General features: G+C 41.8%; 2 protein-coding genes across 2 annotated transcripts in view; one reads left to right on the top strand and one right to left on the bottom strand.

Moving 5' to 3' along the window:
• Nucleotides 1-6113, bottom strand: part of nln (neurolysin (metallopeptidase M3 family)) — a 16093-nt gene extending 9980 nt beyond the window's left edge. Inside the window, 6 exon segments of the mRNA XM_062056839.1 lie at nt 459-619; nt 693-795; nt 927-1031; nt 1228-1376; nt 4924-5156; nt 6026-6113. Of these exon segments, the coding sequence (XP_061912823.1) occupies nt 459-619; nt 693-795; nt 927-1031; nt 1228-1376; nt 4924-5156; nt 6026-6057 (783 nt within the window). The 5' untranslated portion in view covers nt 6058-6113.
• An 83-nt stretch (nt 6114-6196) lies between these two features.
• On the top strand, nt 6197-16624 carry sgtb (small glutamine rich tetratricopeptide repeat co-chaperone beta). The gene is made up of 12 exons (XM_062056842.1): nt 6197-6247; nt 7663-7775; nt 7856-7959; nt 11226-11301; nt 11403-11502; nt 11576-11680; nt 11767-11905; nt 15788-15850; nt 15927-15964; nt 16046-16129; nt 16212-16332; nt 16400-16624. The coding sequence occupies exons 2-11, from the start codon at nt 7676-7678 to the stop codon at nt 16321-16323; spliced, it is 921 nt and encodes a 306-aa protein (XP_061912826.1). The 5' UTR covers nt 6197-6247; nt 7663-7675; the 3' UTR covers nt 16324-16332; nt 16400-16624.
• Nucleotides 16625-16834: the final 210 nt, after the last annotated feature.

The following is a 16834-nucleotide window of genomic DNA, read 5'->3' as shown; positions in this document are numbered from 1 at the left end:
TATTTGGACATAGACGTTTATTAGGAAGAGGCGGTTAATTCACAAAATGGGCTCAGAACCTGGGCGGCTGTTAGGACATGGGCGGTTATTTGCACAAGGGCGTTTATTTGGTAATATAAGGTATTTTGTCTAGCTTGTGTTCTATTGTTGACTTATCTGCTATGTACAGTAGCTGCCAGCTCTTTTCTAACCTTTTGTAAATTACTTGACTAAAATACAAGATAAGACCAAGCTCGTAAAGGACATTTAGATGTTAATTTACTGTCCAGCTTTGTATACGTGGAACTGCTTGCATGGGAGTTTATATCGGAACTGTTCCATGCAAGCCAATATCATCCGATACTTGTGTTTATGCGGATATCAAACCGATATCAACATCAGCTCTTGACACACCTACTTAAAGCTGCACACTTCATAAATATTTTATGATGATGTTGTGTGGACACTACTCCTGTTACCTCTTTGCACCTGCTGTGAAAAGTTCTCTCCATTTTCCTGCGCGTCTCAGGATCGTGACACCTCTTCATCACGGGGTAGTAGTGCGAGTAGCCCAGCGTCACCTTGTAGCGTCCGTCCAGGGTCTTCTCCAGGCCTGCCAGGAAGCTGTCCGCCAGGCCGTCTGGGCACGGGACAAGAAAGTTAAGCGACGATATACCACACCCCAGTGCTGTTGAACGTGTGCCTGAACGGACCCAACTGCTGCTCAGAGAAGACCAGGAAGGTGTTGTCCTCGTTCAGGTTCTTGTTGAACTCGATGGTGAGCTCACCGATGAGCTTGGACATGCTTTTTATTTGCTTCGGGGGACAAAAATGAGTCGAAAAATTAGCAATTTTGCATTCTTCTGACTATCCCCGATGTTGTTCTAGAAGAGTGTAATAAATTGGAAGGTGTGTCCCAATTCTGTAAAAAAAAAAGTATCAGTTACTTCTCGCGTCTCTGGAGACAATTGCAGTCCTTTCCTCCGGCCCAACATCACAAGTCGTTCCAATAACCTCTTCTCTTCAGGGGAGATGTTTTCCGGACGCTTCTTCTGCAAAAATAAATGTTCAGAATGTGTGCTCACACATTATCAGGCTCTTAACGCAATAGACAATCTTTGCGTCTGGCCGAGGCTGCGCGCTAAATGTGTCAAATGTTCACACGTTTGTTTAATGAGCTCCGAAGTTCTTTTGCTTGGACTTCAACAACCGTTTGATTTCCCAATCGCCTCGCTCAGCACGCGTTACCTGCAAGGCAGCGATTCTCTGGAAGACGTCTTCCCTCATGCTCAGCTCCACGTCGAACTCGGAGAGCTTCTTGTTGGCCTCTGTGCTCGCCGACCGGACCTCCTGGGAAGGGCAGACGTACTGCGGGAAGTCCAGGGCGGAGCGAGACGCTGGGGAGGGGTGAAGAACCAACAAAGAAGATCTTAAAGTTATAAATGACATCCGTCTAAACACAGACTCTGGCAAAACTTCAGTATTAATGCTTTTGGACCTCAGTGCTGCATTTGACACTGTCGACCACTCAATACTTTTGGACAGGTTGGAAAACTGGGTGGGGATCTCAGGCACAGTTTTGAGCTGGTTCAAGTCATATCTACAAGATAGGAACTATTTTGTTTCCATTGGTGACTTTGTATCAGAACCAACCAACGTAACGTGTGGAGTCCCCCAAGGTTCAATCTTGGGGCCGACTTTATTTAACATCTATATGCTCCCACTAGGACAAATCATGCAAAATAATAACATTGACCATCATTGCTATGCCGATGACACCCAAATCTATGTAGCGCTATCACCAAATGACTATCGCCCCATAGATCTTCTGTGCCAGTGCATTGAGCAAGTCAAACACTGGATGTGCCAAAATTTCCTACAACTAAATGAAGATAAAACTGAGATAATTGTTTTTGGTGCTAAAAAAGAAAGGTTTAAAGTCGTCTAACACCTTCAATCACTATCCCTGAAAACCTCAAATAAAGCCAGAAATCTTGGGGTTATTTTAGATTCTGATTTACATTTCGACAGTCACATCAAATCAGTAACAAAATCGGCCTACTATCACCTCAAAAATGTAAAAAGACTTAGAGGGCTCATGTCAGCTCAAGACTTTGAAAAACTTGTACATGCCTTTATTACCAGTAGGCTAGACTATTGTAATGGTCTCCTTGCAGGTCTTCCCAAAAAAACTGTCAGGCAGCTACAGCTTGTTCAGAACGCTGCTGCTAGAGTTCTAACAAAGACCAAAAAATGTGAGCACATTACACCAATTTTTAAATCCTTACATTGGCTCCCTGTACATCAGAGAATTGATTTCAAAATCCTCCTGCTCACATATAAACCACTACATGGTCTAGGGCCGAAGTATATTACTGATATGCTTCCACTATATAAGCCCTCTAGATCACTAAGATCTTCTGAGACCAATCTGTTAGCGGTTCCCAGAGTAAACTCAAATCAAGGGAGAGCATCATTCAGTCACTATGCAACAAATAGCTGGAATAAACTTCCTGAAGATGTCAGACTTTTCCCAACTCTGACTACTTTTAAAACTAGACTGAAGACTTTTATGTTCACCTTAGCTTTCAGCTAAATCTTTTAATCTTTTAACTTTTAACGTCTGCACTGTTTTTATTCTTATTGTCTGCATTTTAATTTTGCTTTTATTTTCTTTCATTTCACTTTGTTGTCTGTGAAGCACTTTGAGTCTGCCTCGTGTATGAAAAGCGCTATACAAATAAAGTTGCCTTGCCTTGCCTAAAAAATAGTTAAACTCCATAGTTCATCGTACCGCAGGGGATGTCACGACATATGTGTGCATCTACAAAACCCAAAACCAGTGAAGTTGGCACGTTGTGTAAATCGTGAATACAAACAGAATACAATGATTTGCAAATCATTTTCAACTTATATTCAATTGAATAGACTGCAAAGACAAGATATTTAACATTGTTTTTTTTTGCAAATAATCATTAACTTAGAATTTAATGGCAGCAACAGATTGCAAAAAAGTTGTACTACGAAGCCACACTGTTGTAACACGTGCAGAATGTGGTTTGGCATTGTCTTTCTGAAATAAGCAGGGGTGTCCATGAAAAAGACGTTGCATGGATGGCAACATATGTTGCTCCAAAACCTGTATGTACTTTTCAGCATTAATGGCGCCTTCACAGATGTGTAAGTTACCCATGCCTTGGGCACTAATACCATAATACCCTATACCATCACAGATGCTGGCTTTTGAATTTTGCGCCGACAACAATCTGGGTGGTTCTTCTCCTCTTTGGTCAAGAGGACATGACATCCACAGTTTCCAAAAACAATTTGAAATGTGGACTCGTCAGACCACTTTTACACTTTGCATCAGTCCATCTTAGATGAGCTCGGGCCCAGCGAAGCCGGCGGCATTTCTGGGTGTTGTTGATAAATGGCTTTCGCTTTGCTTAGTAGAGTTTTAACTTGCACTTACAGATGTAGCGACCAACTGTAGTTACTGACAGTGGTTTTCTGTAGTGTTCCTGAGCCCATGTGGTGATATCCTTTACACACTGATGTCGGTTTTTGATGCCCTACCGCCTGAGGGATCCAAGGTCAGATTCTCTGAACCTTTTGATGATATTACAGACCTTAGATGACGAAATCCCTAAATTCCTCGCAACAGCTCATTGAGAAATTTTGTTCTTAAACTGTTCGACAATTTGCTCACGCATTTGTTCACAAAGTGGGGACCCTCGCCCCATCCTTGTTTGGGAATGACAGCGCATTGCATGGAAGCTGCTTTTATACCCAATCATGGCACCCACCTGTTCCCAATTAGCCTGTTCACCTGTGGGATTTTCCAAATAAGTGTTTGATGAGCATTCCTCAACTTTCTCAGTCTTTTTTTCCACTTGTGCCAGCTTTTTTGAAACATGTTGCAGGCATCAAATTACAAATGAGCTAATATTTGCAAAAAATAACAAAGTTTCTCAGTTTGAACATTAAATATATTGTCTTTGCAGTCTATTCAATTGAATATAAGTTGAAAATAATTTGCAAATCATTGTATTCTGTTTTTATTTACGATTTATACAACGTGCCAAATTCACTGGTTTTGGGTTTTGTATATGTGCACTACTAGTCCATGGGGGCATGTTTGTCTGTAGGCTGGGAAGTCACTCCGTTCTGCACCACGGAACAGAGCCAACGTTCCAGGTGTCTTTGGAAAAGGATTCAGAGTGTCTTTTGCTGCAATGGTCTCACTGGGGTGTTTACTGCATGACCCTGCCAAGGCCAATGCAGAGGGATTGTAGATGAGGGTGGTTTGGTTAGGGTGAGCAATCACATTCCAATGGTTTGTGCGCTCGAGTTCAGTGGTTTTCAACCACTGTGCCGTGAGATATATTATGCAAATGTCACCTAATTGGTCTAAAAATATTTTTTGCAGACCAATAATTATAGTCCTCAAATAATGTGATGTGTGTCTGTGCTGTCAAGGGATCGGCAGAGTAACCATGTAATACTCTTCCGTATCAGTAGCTAATTGCTTTGTAGGCCTACTTTGAGACAAGAGAATTAGTGATGCATGGATGGTTATGGTTTAAAGTCATAATCAAACAATTGCATCAAGTATTTGAGGAGTATGAATTTATATTGTCAATATAGGCTACTGAGTTTAATTTTTAACATATTCTGCTGGTGGTGTGCCTCGGGAAAATGTGCCTTGGCTCAAAAAAGGTTGAAAAACACTGCTCTCGTTGGCTTTTCTGGCTCACAAATTGATCATAGTTTCGCCTTGCAGAGCGAAAAGCTTCTCCAAGATGTTATCCAGTTTGCGATTTATCTGGCCTTTGTTGAGAGCCAGATAGAAACCTTTAAGTTACAATCCACTTGCTTTGGGGCCAAGTAGTGCAGTAACCCACAAGATCTACTAGAACTAGACAGTGCATGATGGGGACTTACATGCATAGTCCAGCTTGATGTTGGCTAGAGCTCTCAGGGTGTTTTCAACGCAGACATCCTCCACCTTGAGAGACCCGACCTCATCGTAGACCTTCTTCACTCTGCTCATCAGGCGCTCCGTGGCTGTCGCGATCTCCTCGGGCGTCAGATCCCACCTCAGCCGGTTTTCCTCGCAGCCTCGCACGAGAACAATCGCAGATCCGTCGAGAATGGTCATCGTCCACTCAGGCTCGCTGCAAAGAGTGGCAGAGACTGCGCTTGAACACGTTTGAGCATCAAACGCTGCAAGGCCACAGCGGCAAGCGACACATTGCAGGAAATCACACATGGCGCGAGCTCGCCATTCTTTCCGTGCTAAGCGGTGACCTTCTTCCCATGACGGCTGAGGGTCCGGTGTCGCGTTGCAGAGATCCTCAGGAACACATGACACCTTGTGGTGATTGCAAAACTTTAGAGTCGGCCATTAAAATAATGTTTACAACTTGTTTAACACATACTAACGCTGCTCCATGACATTTTAGACAAGTTACGACCTTTAAGCTACAGCTTCATGGAGTAGTTCAAACTATTAAATATTCCATCATTGTGCTCTTGTTAGGTGTTTATGTTCACATATTCAGGCTAACTTCGTAAAATACGTGTACACATTGAGACTGTATCCCTGCAGAATGTATTGATCTATACTGATATATAATGTAGGAACCAGAAATATTAATAACAGAAAGAAACAACCCTTTTGTGCGAATGAGTGTAAATGGGGGAGGAAGTTTTTTTGGGTTGGTGCACTAATTGTAAGTGTATCTTGTGTTTTTTATGTTGATTTAATTAAAAAAAAAAAAAACAACATTATTTTTTTATTTCTTGTGCGGCCCGGTGCCAATCGATCCACGGACCGGTACCGGGCCGTGGCCCGGTGGTTGGGGACCACTGCGTTAAAGTGTAAACATATATTTGTACCATGAATTGATTAACGTGGACCCCGACTCAAACAAGTTGAAAAACGTAATCGGGTGTTACCATTTAGTGGTCATACTGAATATGTACTGTACTGTGCAAACTACTAATAAAAGTTCCAATCAATCAATCAAAAGCGTGCACGCACCGGACTATCGCTGTGACACGTGACACAAACATGCCAACGTCATGCGTTTGAAACACAAAAGAAAAAGAAAGCCAAAGTACAACAAAACTATAATCTTCTTACTGTGTCGTCTCTCGTCCAGAAGCGGCTTGACTCGCTTATTGCCACTGGCACCCCCTTGCGCATGCGCAGTAGATCTAGTTAGCTTTGGCTGTCAGTGCGGCAGCAGTTAGCTCAGTTCAGGTAAGTGAACGACATGAGGGACGAAGATGCTTCATAGTTTTTTTTATAAATTCATACAGTGGCCTTTATGGTGTGTTTTTGTGATCGTTGTCGCGTCGCTGAGAATTGGGTTTGCCTTCTAGCATCAACGCACGAGAAGCCGATCGTCACGCCGGGGGCTTAATTATTTTCATTAAAAGCTACCTTGCTAAAACGTTCGGATGAATTATCTTGCCGTGTTTTGAGATAATAAAATGACATTTTTAAGGGGGCGCTATCGGAGATGCTGCGATGTTGTTACGTCACAAGCTGTGTTGTCAACGAGCTAGCCCCACGTGACCGTTTGCACCTGCTCCGCCGTGACGTCATCACGCCCGCGGCCCACTTTTATAGCTTAATCCAGTCTTTTTCAACCACTGTGCCGCGGCACACTAGTGTGCCGTGAGATACAGTCTGGTGTGCCGTGGGAGATTATCTAATTTCACCTATTTGGGTTTAAAATATTTTTTGCAAACCAGTAATTATAATCCGCAAATGATGTGTTGTTGTTGAGTGTCGGTGCTGTCTAAAGCTAGGCAGAGTAACCGTGTAATACTCTTCCATATCAGTAGGTGGCAGCTGGTAGCTAATTGCTTTGTAAATGTCTGAAACAGCGGGAGGCAGTGAAGGTAAATAGGTATCTAATGCTTAAACCAAAAATAAACAAAAGGTGAGTGCACCTAAGAAAAGGCATTGAAGCTTAGGGAAGGCTGTGCAGAACGAAACTAAAACTGAACTGGCTACAAAGTAAACAAAAACAGAATGCTGGACGACAGCAAAGACTTACTGTGGAGCAAAGACGGCGTCCACAATGTACATCCGAACATGACATGACAATCAACAATGTCCCCACAAAGAAGGATAAAAACAACTGAAATAGTCTTGATTGCTAAAACAAAGTAGATGCGGGAAATGTCGCTCAAAGGAAGACATGAAACTGCTACAGGAAAATACAAAAAAAAGAGAAAAAGCCATCAAAAATCGGAGCGCAAGACAAGAACTAAACGGCAAAAAACTCCAAATAAGTCCAATAAGATGTGGCAGGTGGTGACAGTATACCTACTTTGAGACAAGAGCTATAGTCATGCATGCTTGGTTATGCTTTAAAGTCATATCCAACAGTTGCGATGACTTTTTACTGTCAACTGAGTTAGTTTTTTAATGATTTCTGCTGGTGGTGTGCCTCCGGATGTTTTCAACGCAAAAAATGTGCCTTGGCTCAAAAAAGGTTGAAAAACACTGGCTTGAAACACGATTAGGGCATCTATGTGCTAAGTGGATAACATGCCAAAATAATAATAGCATTACAGTCTATAAACGCTGTGTTGGTACTCCTGAACACTGTTAGTTGACTGGTACTTACAACATGTGACCATAGCAGGTGTGTTTGTGTGCAGCTTGTAGGTAAACATGGCGGTGGAGAAGCGCCTGGCATTCTCTATCGTGCAGTTCCTACGAGATCAGACACACGGCGGCACTTTGAATTCTGACGAGCAGGAAAGCCTGGAAGGTACTGGAACCACACCACAGTCTGATCCATAACCACCTGTGACTGTTCCATCTCTCACCTCTGAACTTCACTTGGTTTAGTTGCCATCCAATGTTTGGAGACCACCTTTAAGATCAGCGGCAGCGACTGTCACCTGGCGGCACCGCAGCCCCTCATGGAGGTCTTCCTCAATTCACTGCTCAAGGTGAGTGGGGGATCATGTCCACGTCACGTGACCTGGACTATAGAATAATAAGAAGTAATTAATGCATGTTCCTACTAAGCTGGAGATGTCAAACACATTTTTATTTGTTATGAGGTGGCGACTTGGCCAGGGTGTACCCCGCCTTCCGCCCGAATGCAGCTGAGATAGGCTCCAGCACCCCCCACCACCCCAAAAGGGACAAGCGGTAGAAAATGGATGGATTATTATTGAGGGCCACGTCATAATTACGGCTACCCTCAGAGGGCCACATGTAACAGTGAATATATATGAATGTAAACATAACAGCCCATCCATCCATTTTCTACCGCTTGTGCTGGAGCCTATCTCAGCTGCATTCGGGCAGTAGGTGGGTACCCTGGACAAGTCGCCACCTCATCGCAGGGCCAACACAGATAGACTGACAACATTCACACTCACATTCACACACTAGGGCCAATTTAGTGTTGCAAATCAACCTATCCCCAGGTGCATGTTTTTGGCGGTGGGAGGAAGCCGGCATGCTACACAATTTACAAAGGCAACTGTGTTTGATTAATGTATTTTTTACAGATTGATGGACAATCATAATAATCCCCTCAATTCCCCCCAAAAATGGATTAACTCGCTGGAATATAAAGACAATATAACATACATCCATAAACCTGGATGCATATGTAAAAGTGCAATATATTTATCTGTACAGTAATCTATTTATTTATATCTGCACCTTATTGCTTCTTTATCCTGCACTACCATGAGCTAATGCAACAAAATTTTGTTCTTATCTGTACTGTACAAAAAAAGGAAGTCTAAGTCTAATTTGCTTTGAGATTGTAAATATTATTGACGTTTTTATCTTTGATAACAAAAAAATGTTTGCAAAATCAGATATTATTAAAGTGTAGAACATAATTATGCAACTGCATGTGCAACACTTTTCTGTCAAATTTCAAATAACTAATACATTTCGACAGAAAGTGTTTTTTTTCAACCTTTCTGAGAGCACATAAATGATGTGGTGGGCTGTATAAAATGACGTGACGGGACATGATAAAATGATGTCGCAGGCCACAAAGAAAGCTGTGGCGGATCATATAAAAAGATGTTGCGGCCCACATAAAATGACGAGGCGGACCACATCCAAAGATGTGTCGGACCACCTCCAATGATTTGGCGGGAAACATTAGAATTATGTGGCGGGCCACAATAAATGAAATGGCGGACCACATAAAATGATGCTGTGGGCAAAAATATAATGAAATGATGTGGCAGACCACGATACAATCAAATGGCATACCACTAAAATGATATGGCGGGCGGGTCACAGAATTATGTGGTAGGCCACATAAAACTAAATGGAAAACAACATAAAATGATAAAAAGAAATGGAAGACCACATAAAACGATATGGAAGACCACATAAAATAATGTGGCAGGCCACATACAATTATGTGGCGGGTCACAGAATTATGTGGTGGGCCACAATAAAATGAAATGGCAGACAACATAAAATGATGTATGGGGCCACAATAAAATGAAATGAAAGACCACAGGATATGATGTGGCAGGCCACGATAAAATGACAGACCACAGAATATGGTGTGGCAGGCCACAATAAAATGACAGACCACAGAATATGATGTGGCAGGCTACTATGAAATGAAATGTTAGGCCACATAAAACGAAATGGCAAAAAACATAAAATGATGTAGTGGGCCACAATTAAAAGAAAGGCAAACAACATAAAATATGTGGTGGGCCACAATATAAATAAATGGAAGACCACATACAATTATGTGGCAGGCCACAGAATTATGTGGTGGGCCACGATAAAATGAAATGACAGACAACATAAAATGATGTATCGGGCCACAATAAAATGAAATGGAAGACCACATAAAATGAGGTGGCAGGCCACATACAATTATGTGGCGGGTCACAGAATTATCTGGTGGGCCACGATAAAATGAAATGACAGACAACATAAAATGATGGATCGGGCCACAATAAAATTAAATGGAAGACCACATAAAATGATTTGGCAGGCCACAATAAAATGAAATGGAAGACCACAGGATATGATGTGGCAGGCCACAATAAAATGACAGACCACAGAATATGATGTGGCAGGCTACTATGAAATGAAATGTTAGGCCACATAAAACGAAATGGCAAAAAACATAAAATGATGTAGTGGGCCACGATTAAAAGAAATGGCAAACAACATAAAAAGATGTGGTGGGCCACAATATAAATGAATGGAAGACCACATACAATTATGTGGCGGGCCACAATAAAATGAAATGCCAGACAACATAAAATGATGTATCGGGCCACAATAAAATAAAATGGAAGACCACATAAAATGATTTGGCAGGCCACAATAAAATGAAATGGAAGACCACAGGATATGACGTGGCAGGCCACAATAAAATGAAATATACCACAGAATATGATGTGGCAGGCTACTCTGAAATGAAATGTTAGGCCACATAAAACGAAATGGCAAAAAACATAAAATTATGTAGTGGGCCACGATTAAAATAAATGGCAAACAACATAAAAAAATGTGGTAGCCCACAATATAAAGAAATGGAAGACCACATAAAATGATGTGGCAGGCCATAATAAAATTTTAAAGGGCAGACCACATGAAATTATGTGGCAGGCTATGATAAAATATAAAGGGCAGACCACATAAAATTATGTGGCGGGGCACATAATTATGTGGTGGGCCACAATAAAATGAAATGGCAGACCACAGAATATGATGTGTCGGGCCACTGTAAAATTAAATGGAAGACCACAGAATATGATGTGGCAGGCCACAAAAAATGAAATAGCAGACCACAGAATATGATGTGGCAGGCCACTTAGAACAAAATGGCAAACAACATAAAATGACTTGGTGGGCCACAATCAAAATAAATGGAAGACCACATAAAATGATGTGGCGGGTCACAGAATTATGTGATGGGCCACAATAAAATGAAATGGAAGATAACATAAAATGATGTGTCAGGCCACGATAAAATTAAATGGAAGACCACAAATATGATGTGGTGGGCCACAATAAAATGAAATGGAAGACCACAGAATATGATGTGGAAGACCACAGAATATGATGTGGCAGGCCACAATAAAATTAAATAGGCCCCCAAGTGGGAAGTTTGACACCTGTGCACTAACGATGCAGTCTACTTATCCAAAGTGCACAGCTTTGTTGAAACAGGAGCGGATACATTTGAACATTTGGATGTCTTTAGAACGACGTCCTGAGCATGCCGACAACATCGCCATCTCCAGAAGAGGCCGAACGAGCTGAGCAGCTGAAGAATGAAGGTAAGCGTTGCTGGAAAAGTAGTTGCTATGGCACATCATATTTAAAAGGACATGACCATATACGGACGAAGGAAGTGTCAGAGTGAAAACAACTTTTTTAGGGAACAACCACATGAAGGAGGAGAACTACCGATGTGCAGTGGAATGTTATAGCAGGGCCATCGAGCTGGACCTGAGGAACGCCGTCTACTACTGCAACAGGTATTAGCAACGAGCTAACATTGTGATGACGACGGGAGTGCAAGTAATGCTGCGCCATCTGCTCACCTTGCAGGGCGGCCGCTGAGAGTAAACTGGGGAACTACACGGAGGCGACCGGCGACTGTGAGAGAGCCATCGCCATCGACCCCAGCTACAGCAAAGCGTACGGCAGGATGGGGTGAGTGAAGGAGACGCCTCGGGGAACCTCCCGGATTGTTCCGAATCAAGCACGTCTTCTCTCCTCTTCTTTTTCTGCGCTTCCAGCCTGGCGTTGACGGCCATGAACAAATATCCCGAGGCCATTTCCTACTTCAAGAAAGCGCTGGTGCTGGACCCCGACAACGACACGTACAAGTCCAACCTGAAGGTGGCAGAACAGAAGCTGAAGGAAGTGAGCAGTCCAGTGAGTGGAACTACAAAAATAACAAAGCCTAGATTGAGCCACTTCCTGTTTTTAAACACCATCACTATCATGTTGCAGTGTTAATTTTGTTGACATAAAAATGTTGTCTTAGTTATTGTCAACGATGACTAGGGATGTCCGATAATGGCTTTTTTGCCGATATTCCGATATTGTCCAACTCTTAATTACCGATACAGATATCAACCGATACCGATATATACAGTCGTGGAATTAACACATTATTAAGCCTAATTTTGTTGTGATGGCCCGCTGGATGCATTAAACAATGTAACAAGGTTTTCCAAAATAAATCAACTCAAGTTATGGAAAAAAATGCCAACATGGCACTGCCATATTTATTATTGAAGTCACTAAGTGCCTTTTTATTTTTTAACATGCCTCAAAACAGCAGCTTGGAATTTGGGACATGCTCTCCCTGAGAGAGCATGAGGAGGTTGAGGTGTGGGGGGGTAGCGGGGGTGTATATTGTAGCGTCCCGGAAGAGTTATTGCTGCAAGGGGTTCTGGGTATTTGTCCTGTTGTGTTTATGTTGTGTTACGGTGCGGATGTTCTCCCGAAATGTGTTTGTCATTCTTGTTTGGTGTGGGTTCACAGTGTGGTGCATATTTGTAACAGTGTTAAAGTTGTTTATACGGTCACCCTCAGTGTGACCTGTATGGCTGTTGACCAAGTATGCCTTGCATTCACTTGTGTATGTGAAGAGCCGTAGATATCATGTGACTGGGCCGGCACGCAAAGGAAGTGCCTTTAAGGTTTATTGGCACTCTGTACTTCACCCTACATCCGTGTACACAGCGGCGTTTTAAAAAGTCATAAATTTTACTTTTTGAAACAGATACCGATCATTTCCGATATTACATTTTAAAGCATTTATCGGCCGATAATATCGGCAGTCCGATGTTATCGGACATCTCTAACGATAACTAATCAAAACAAATGCAGGATGACTAAAACAAAGACAAAATTAATAGAAAATTTAGTCAACGAAAAAAACAAGAGACGAAATCAAATCATATTTAATTTCGTCTTCGGACATCTCTAACGATAACTAATCAAAACAAATGCAGGATGACTAAAACAAAGACAAAATTAATAGAAAATTTAGTCAACGAAAAAAACAAGAGACGAAATCAAATCATATTTAATTTCGTCTTTAGGCGGGTGGGACAAGTTATCCAATTACAATTACATGTGGGAGAGAGGAAAGGGGGTAAATCACGAAGGGGAACCAATCAGAACTGCTGTCTTTGTAAGGCACGGTGTTTTGATTGTTTACTGGGAGAACAAGGCACACCTGACTACAGTACAGAGGAACCTTAATTTACAAACCCCTCTATATGCCAACTTTTTGATTTACGCACTTCTAGATCTTGCCAAATATGTCTCTGTGTGCGATTCATGTCTCTGAGGACAAACCTTTTACTCAGGCGCCTGCAAGCAAGAATGCAGGGCAAAACATTGCAGTTTTGTCCATTTTGCTAACTCAATAAGAGTCCCCAAAACTCAACACACCAGCATGGAAAGAAGAAGGGAATCACTGTGGCCTTAAAAAAAAAAATAGACCATTCATGGCACTCACAAGCATGACCATAGCACAGCACAGTAAGTAACAAGTTTCAATTGTGATGAAGCCGGTCTTTTCTCTGAAAAGATGCCAGAACAGAAATATATCACAGCGAAGGAGAAGACACTATTTCTTCTCTCATTCCAGAGCAGCCCTTTACTCTTACTAAAGCACAAAAATACAGACACGTACAACTCCCCTCTCCCCTTTCTTTTTCTCTCCCTCTGTCTACTCTTTTCTCGTCTGTTCTTTGCCATTGTTAATGTGTGTGCATTTTACTTTTTTAAATGTTTATTATTGTAGAAATATGGTTGTTAAATTTAGGGATTTGTGACTTCTGTATGTGTGTGCACGTGTTGGCAGAGCCGACCATATAGCAGCTTGTTGTTGTTGTTTTGACATTTTTATTACACAGAACGTTGATCCATCACCCCCTTAGTTATGTTTGTTTGATATAATGTACTGTATATCACTTTATATTGGGATCAAAGTGTGCATATTTTGACTAAAATAGGGACTTTTTGTTGAGGCTAGAACCCTTTATTCATATTTACATTGTTACGGGGAACTTTGCCTCTCTATACAAACTTTGTTATTTCCAACCATGGTCAAGAACCAATTAAGTTCGTAAATCAAGGTTCTAATGTATATCTTCTGCACCCGGAAGAAAGAGAAGAGAAGACATATGGATGCGCTTTACTTTTGCCGCGGGAGACAACGACAAACGTAAACCCTGTGGCTCTGATTTTCTCGAGTAAAAATTCAACCAACTTAAAGGCCTACTGAAACCCACTACTACCGACCACGCAGTCTGATAGTTTATATATCAATGATGAAATCTTAACATTGCAACACATGCCAATACGGCCGGGTTAGATTAGTAAAGTGCAATTTTAAATTTCCCGCAAAATATTCTGCTGAAAACGTCTCGGTATGATGACGTTTGCGCGTGACGTCACGGATTGTGGACATATTGGGACACCATTGTGGCCAGCTATTAAGTCGTCTGTTTTCATCGCAAAATTCCACAGTATTCTGGACATCTGTGTTGGTGAATCTTTTGCAATTTTTTGAACACTGAAGACAGCAAAGAAGAAAACTGTAGGTGGGATCGGTGTATTAGCGGCTGGCTACAGCAACACAACCAGGAGGACTTTGAGTTGGATAGCAGACGCGCTACCGTGAATATGCAGCTTTGGCTTCCAAACATTTGATCGCTTCCCCGTACGTGCGAGACGCTATGTGCATGTCACGTACGTAACTTTGGGGAAATATATGTGCTGTATGAACTTTACGGAGGTGAACGGTACTTTGGGCTGTGGGATTGAGTGTGTTGTGCGGGTGTTTGATTTGTATTGGCGGGTTGTATGGACGGGAGGGGGGAGGTGTTTGTTATGCGGATTAATTTGTGGCATATTAAATATAAGCCTGGTTGTGTTGTGGCTAATAGAGTATATATATGTCTTGTGTTTATTTATTGTTTTAGTCATTCCCAGCTGAATATCAGGTCCCACCCGCCTCTCACAGCATCTTCCCTATCTGAATCGCTTCCACTGCACTCTAATCCTTCACTCTCACTTTCCTCATCCACAAATCTTTCATCCTCGCTCAAATTAATGGGGTAATCGTCGCTTTCTCAGTCCGAATTGCTCTCGCTGCTGGTGGTCATGATTGTAAACAATGTGCAGATGTGAGGAGCTCCACAACCTGTGACGTCACGCTACTTCCGGTACAGGCAAGGCTTTTTTATCAGCGACCAAAAGTTGCGAACTTTATCGTCGATGTTCTCTACTAAATCCTTTCAGCAAAAATATGGCAATATCGCAAAATGATCAAGTATGACACATAGAATGGACCTGCTATCCCCGTTTAAATAAGAACATTTCATTTCAGTAGGCCTTTAAAGTGCCGTCTGCAGGCTAATTATTTAGGCCAAAACCAATATTTCGAAATTTCTTATACTGAACTGAATTACTGTTAATATTAAAGACGGTAGAGCAGGAGCAAGACCGATTACTCTACCACTAATTTTGTTTTACACCATGGACGAGCTTTCCCGGATACAAATACAGTGCACTTTGATCAATGTCCTTGGCACACTGTTCAGTTAGTTGCACAACTTGACAACCCAAAAGACCAGATTTGTCATTTTTCAAGCAAACTGAAATATTGAGGCATTTAGTTGAGTGAAACTAGACTAAAACTAAATACATTTTGATTTTCGTCAAAATACTATGATAAAACTAAATTAACAAATGCTGTCAAAATTAACACTTGTCATGTTGGATGTACTACAGATTGCAGCTGGATTAGGATTTGACATGGCCAGTTTAATCAACAACCCCGCATTCATCAGCATGGTAACCACGCCGACCTCCGTCTATTGTTTTTATAACCTGATGTTAGTCACATTTGACACTCTTTTGGACATTTTAGGCAGCAAGTGTGATGCAGAACCAACAAGTCCAGCAGCTGTGAGTGTTGTCTCTATTAGCCGTTAGCTTAGCATTAAGTGCCAAGTGTGTCTCACTGTGACTTCCTCGCCGTGTTCTCAGCATGTCGGGAATGATGTCCAACGCCGTGGGCGGGCCGGCGGCCGGAGTAGGCGGACTTTCGGACATTTCCAGTTTAATTGAAGCGTAAGTACTTATGGGAAAGACAAATCGCAATCAAGTGTCAACTTCGGCGAAATGACGACTTGCCTTGTCTTGCGTCCACCAGAGGGCAGCAGTTTGCCCAGCAGATCCAGCAGCAGAACCCGGAGCTGATCGAGCAGCTACGGAACCACATCAGGAGCCGCTCCTTCAGCGGCAGCGCTGAGGAGCACTCGTGATCCACTCAGGTTGGTGCACGCCGTCGCTGGGGTGGATGTTTGTCAACGCTCTCTGACGTGACCTCTTTACCTGAAGATGGGAGAGTCCCGACACCAAGATGATCCCACCCAGGCTGGATCCGAGAGAGGACTGTAAACAAAACAAAAAACATGCGACACACATGAGTGACTTATCTTCAGAGTGGTCCAAAATGCTTTTTCTGGTACTCGTGACGCCATGTTTGTTGTTCTCATTCAACCCTCAGTGTTCACACGTAGAAGACGCCATCACATTTCAGACATGTTACTAGAAGTGTCGTATGAAGGTTTTATATATATATATATATATATATATATATATATATATATATATATATATATATATATATATATATATATATATATATATATATATATATATATATATATATATATATAATATTAATATAATGGATATATGACTAATAATTAATATAATTGGATATAAAGAGTATGTGAAAATTCGGTTCCTACCTAGTTCACTTCTGTGACG

The sequence above is a fragment of the Entelurus aequoreus genome, linkage group LG08, assembly GCF_033978785.1.
Source record: "Entelurus aequoreus isolate RoL-2023_Sb linkage group LG08, RoL_Eaeq_v1.1, whole genome shotgun sequence".
Lineage (NCBI taxonomy): Eukaryota > Metazoa > Chordata > Actinopteri > Syngnathiformes > Syngnathidae > Entelurus > Entelurus aequoreus.
This window is presented reverse-complemented; position numbering and strand designations above follow the sequence as displayed.

Coding starts and splice junctions, on each gene's coding strand:
- sgtb (XM_062056842.1), top strand. CDS start 7,676: ATGGCGGTGGAGAAGCGCCTGGCATTCTCTATCGTGCAGTTCCTACGA. Junction 11,906..15,787: donor TGAAGGAAGTGAGCAGTCCA/GTGAGTGGAACT, acceptor GATGTACTACAG/ATTGCAGCTGGATTAGGATT. Junction 16,130..16,211: donor ATTTCCAGTTTAATTGAAGC/GTAAGTACTTAT, acceptor TGCGTCCACCAG/AGGGCAGCAGTTTGCCCAGC.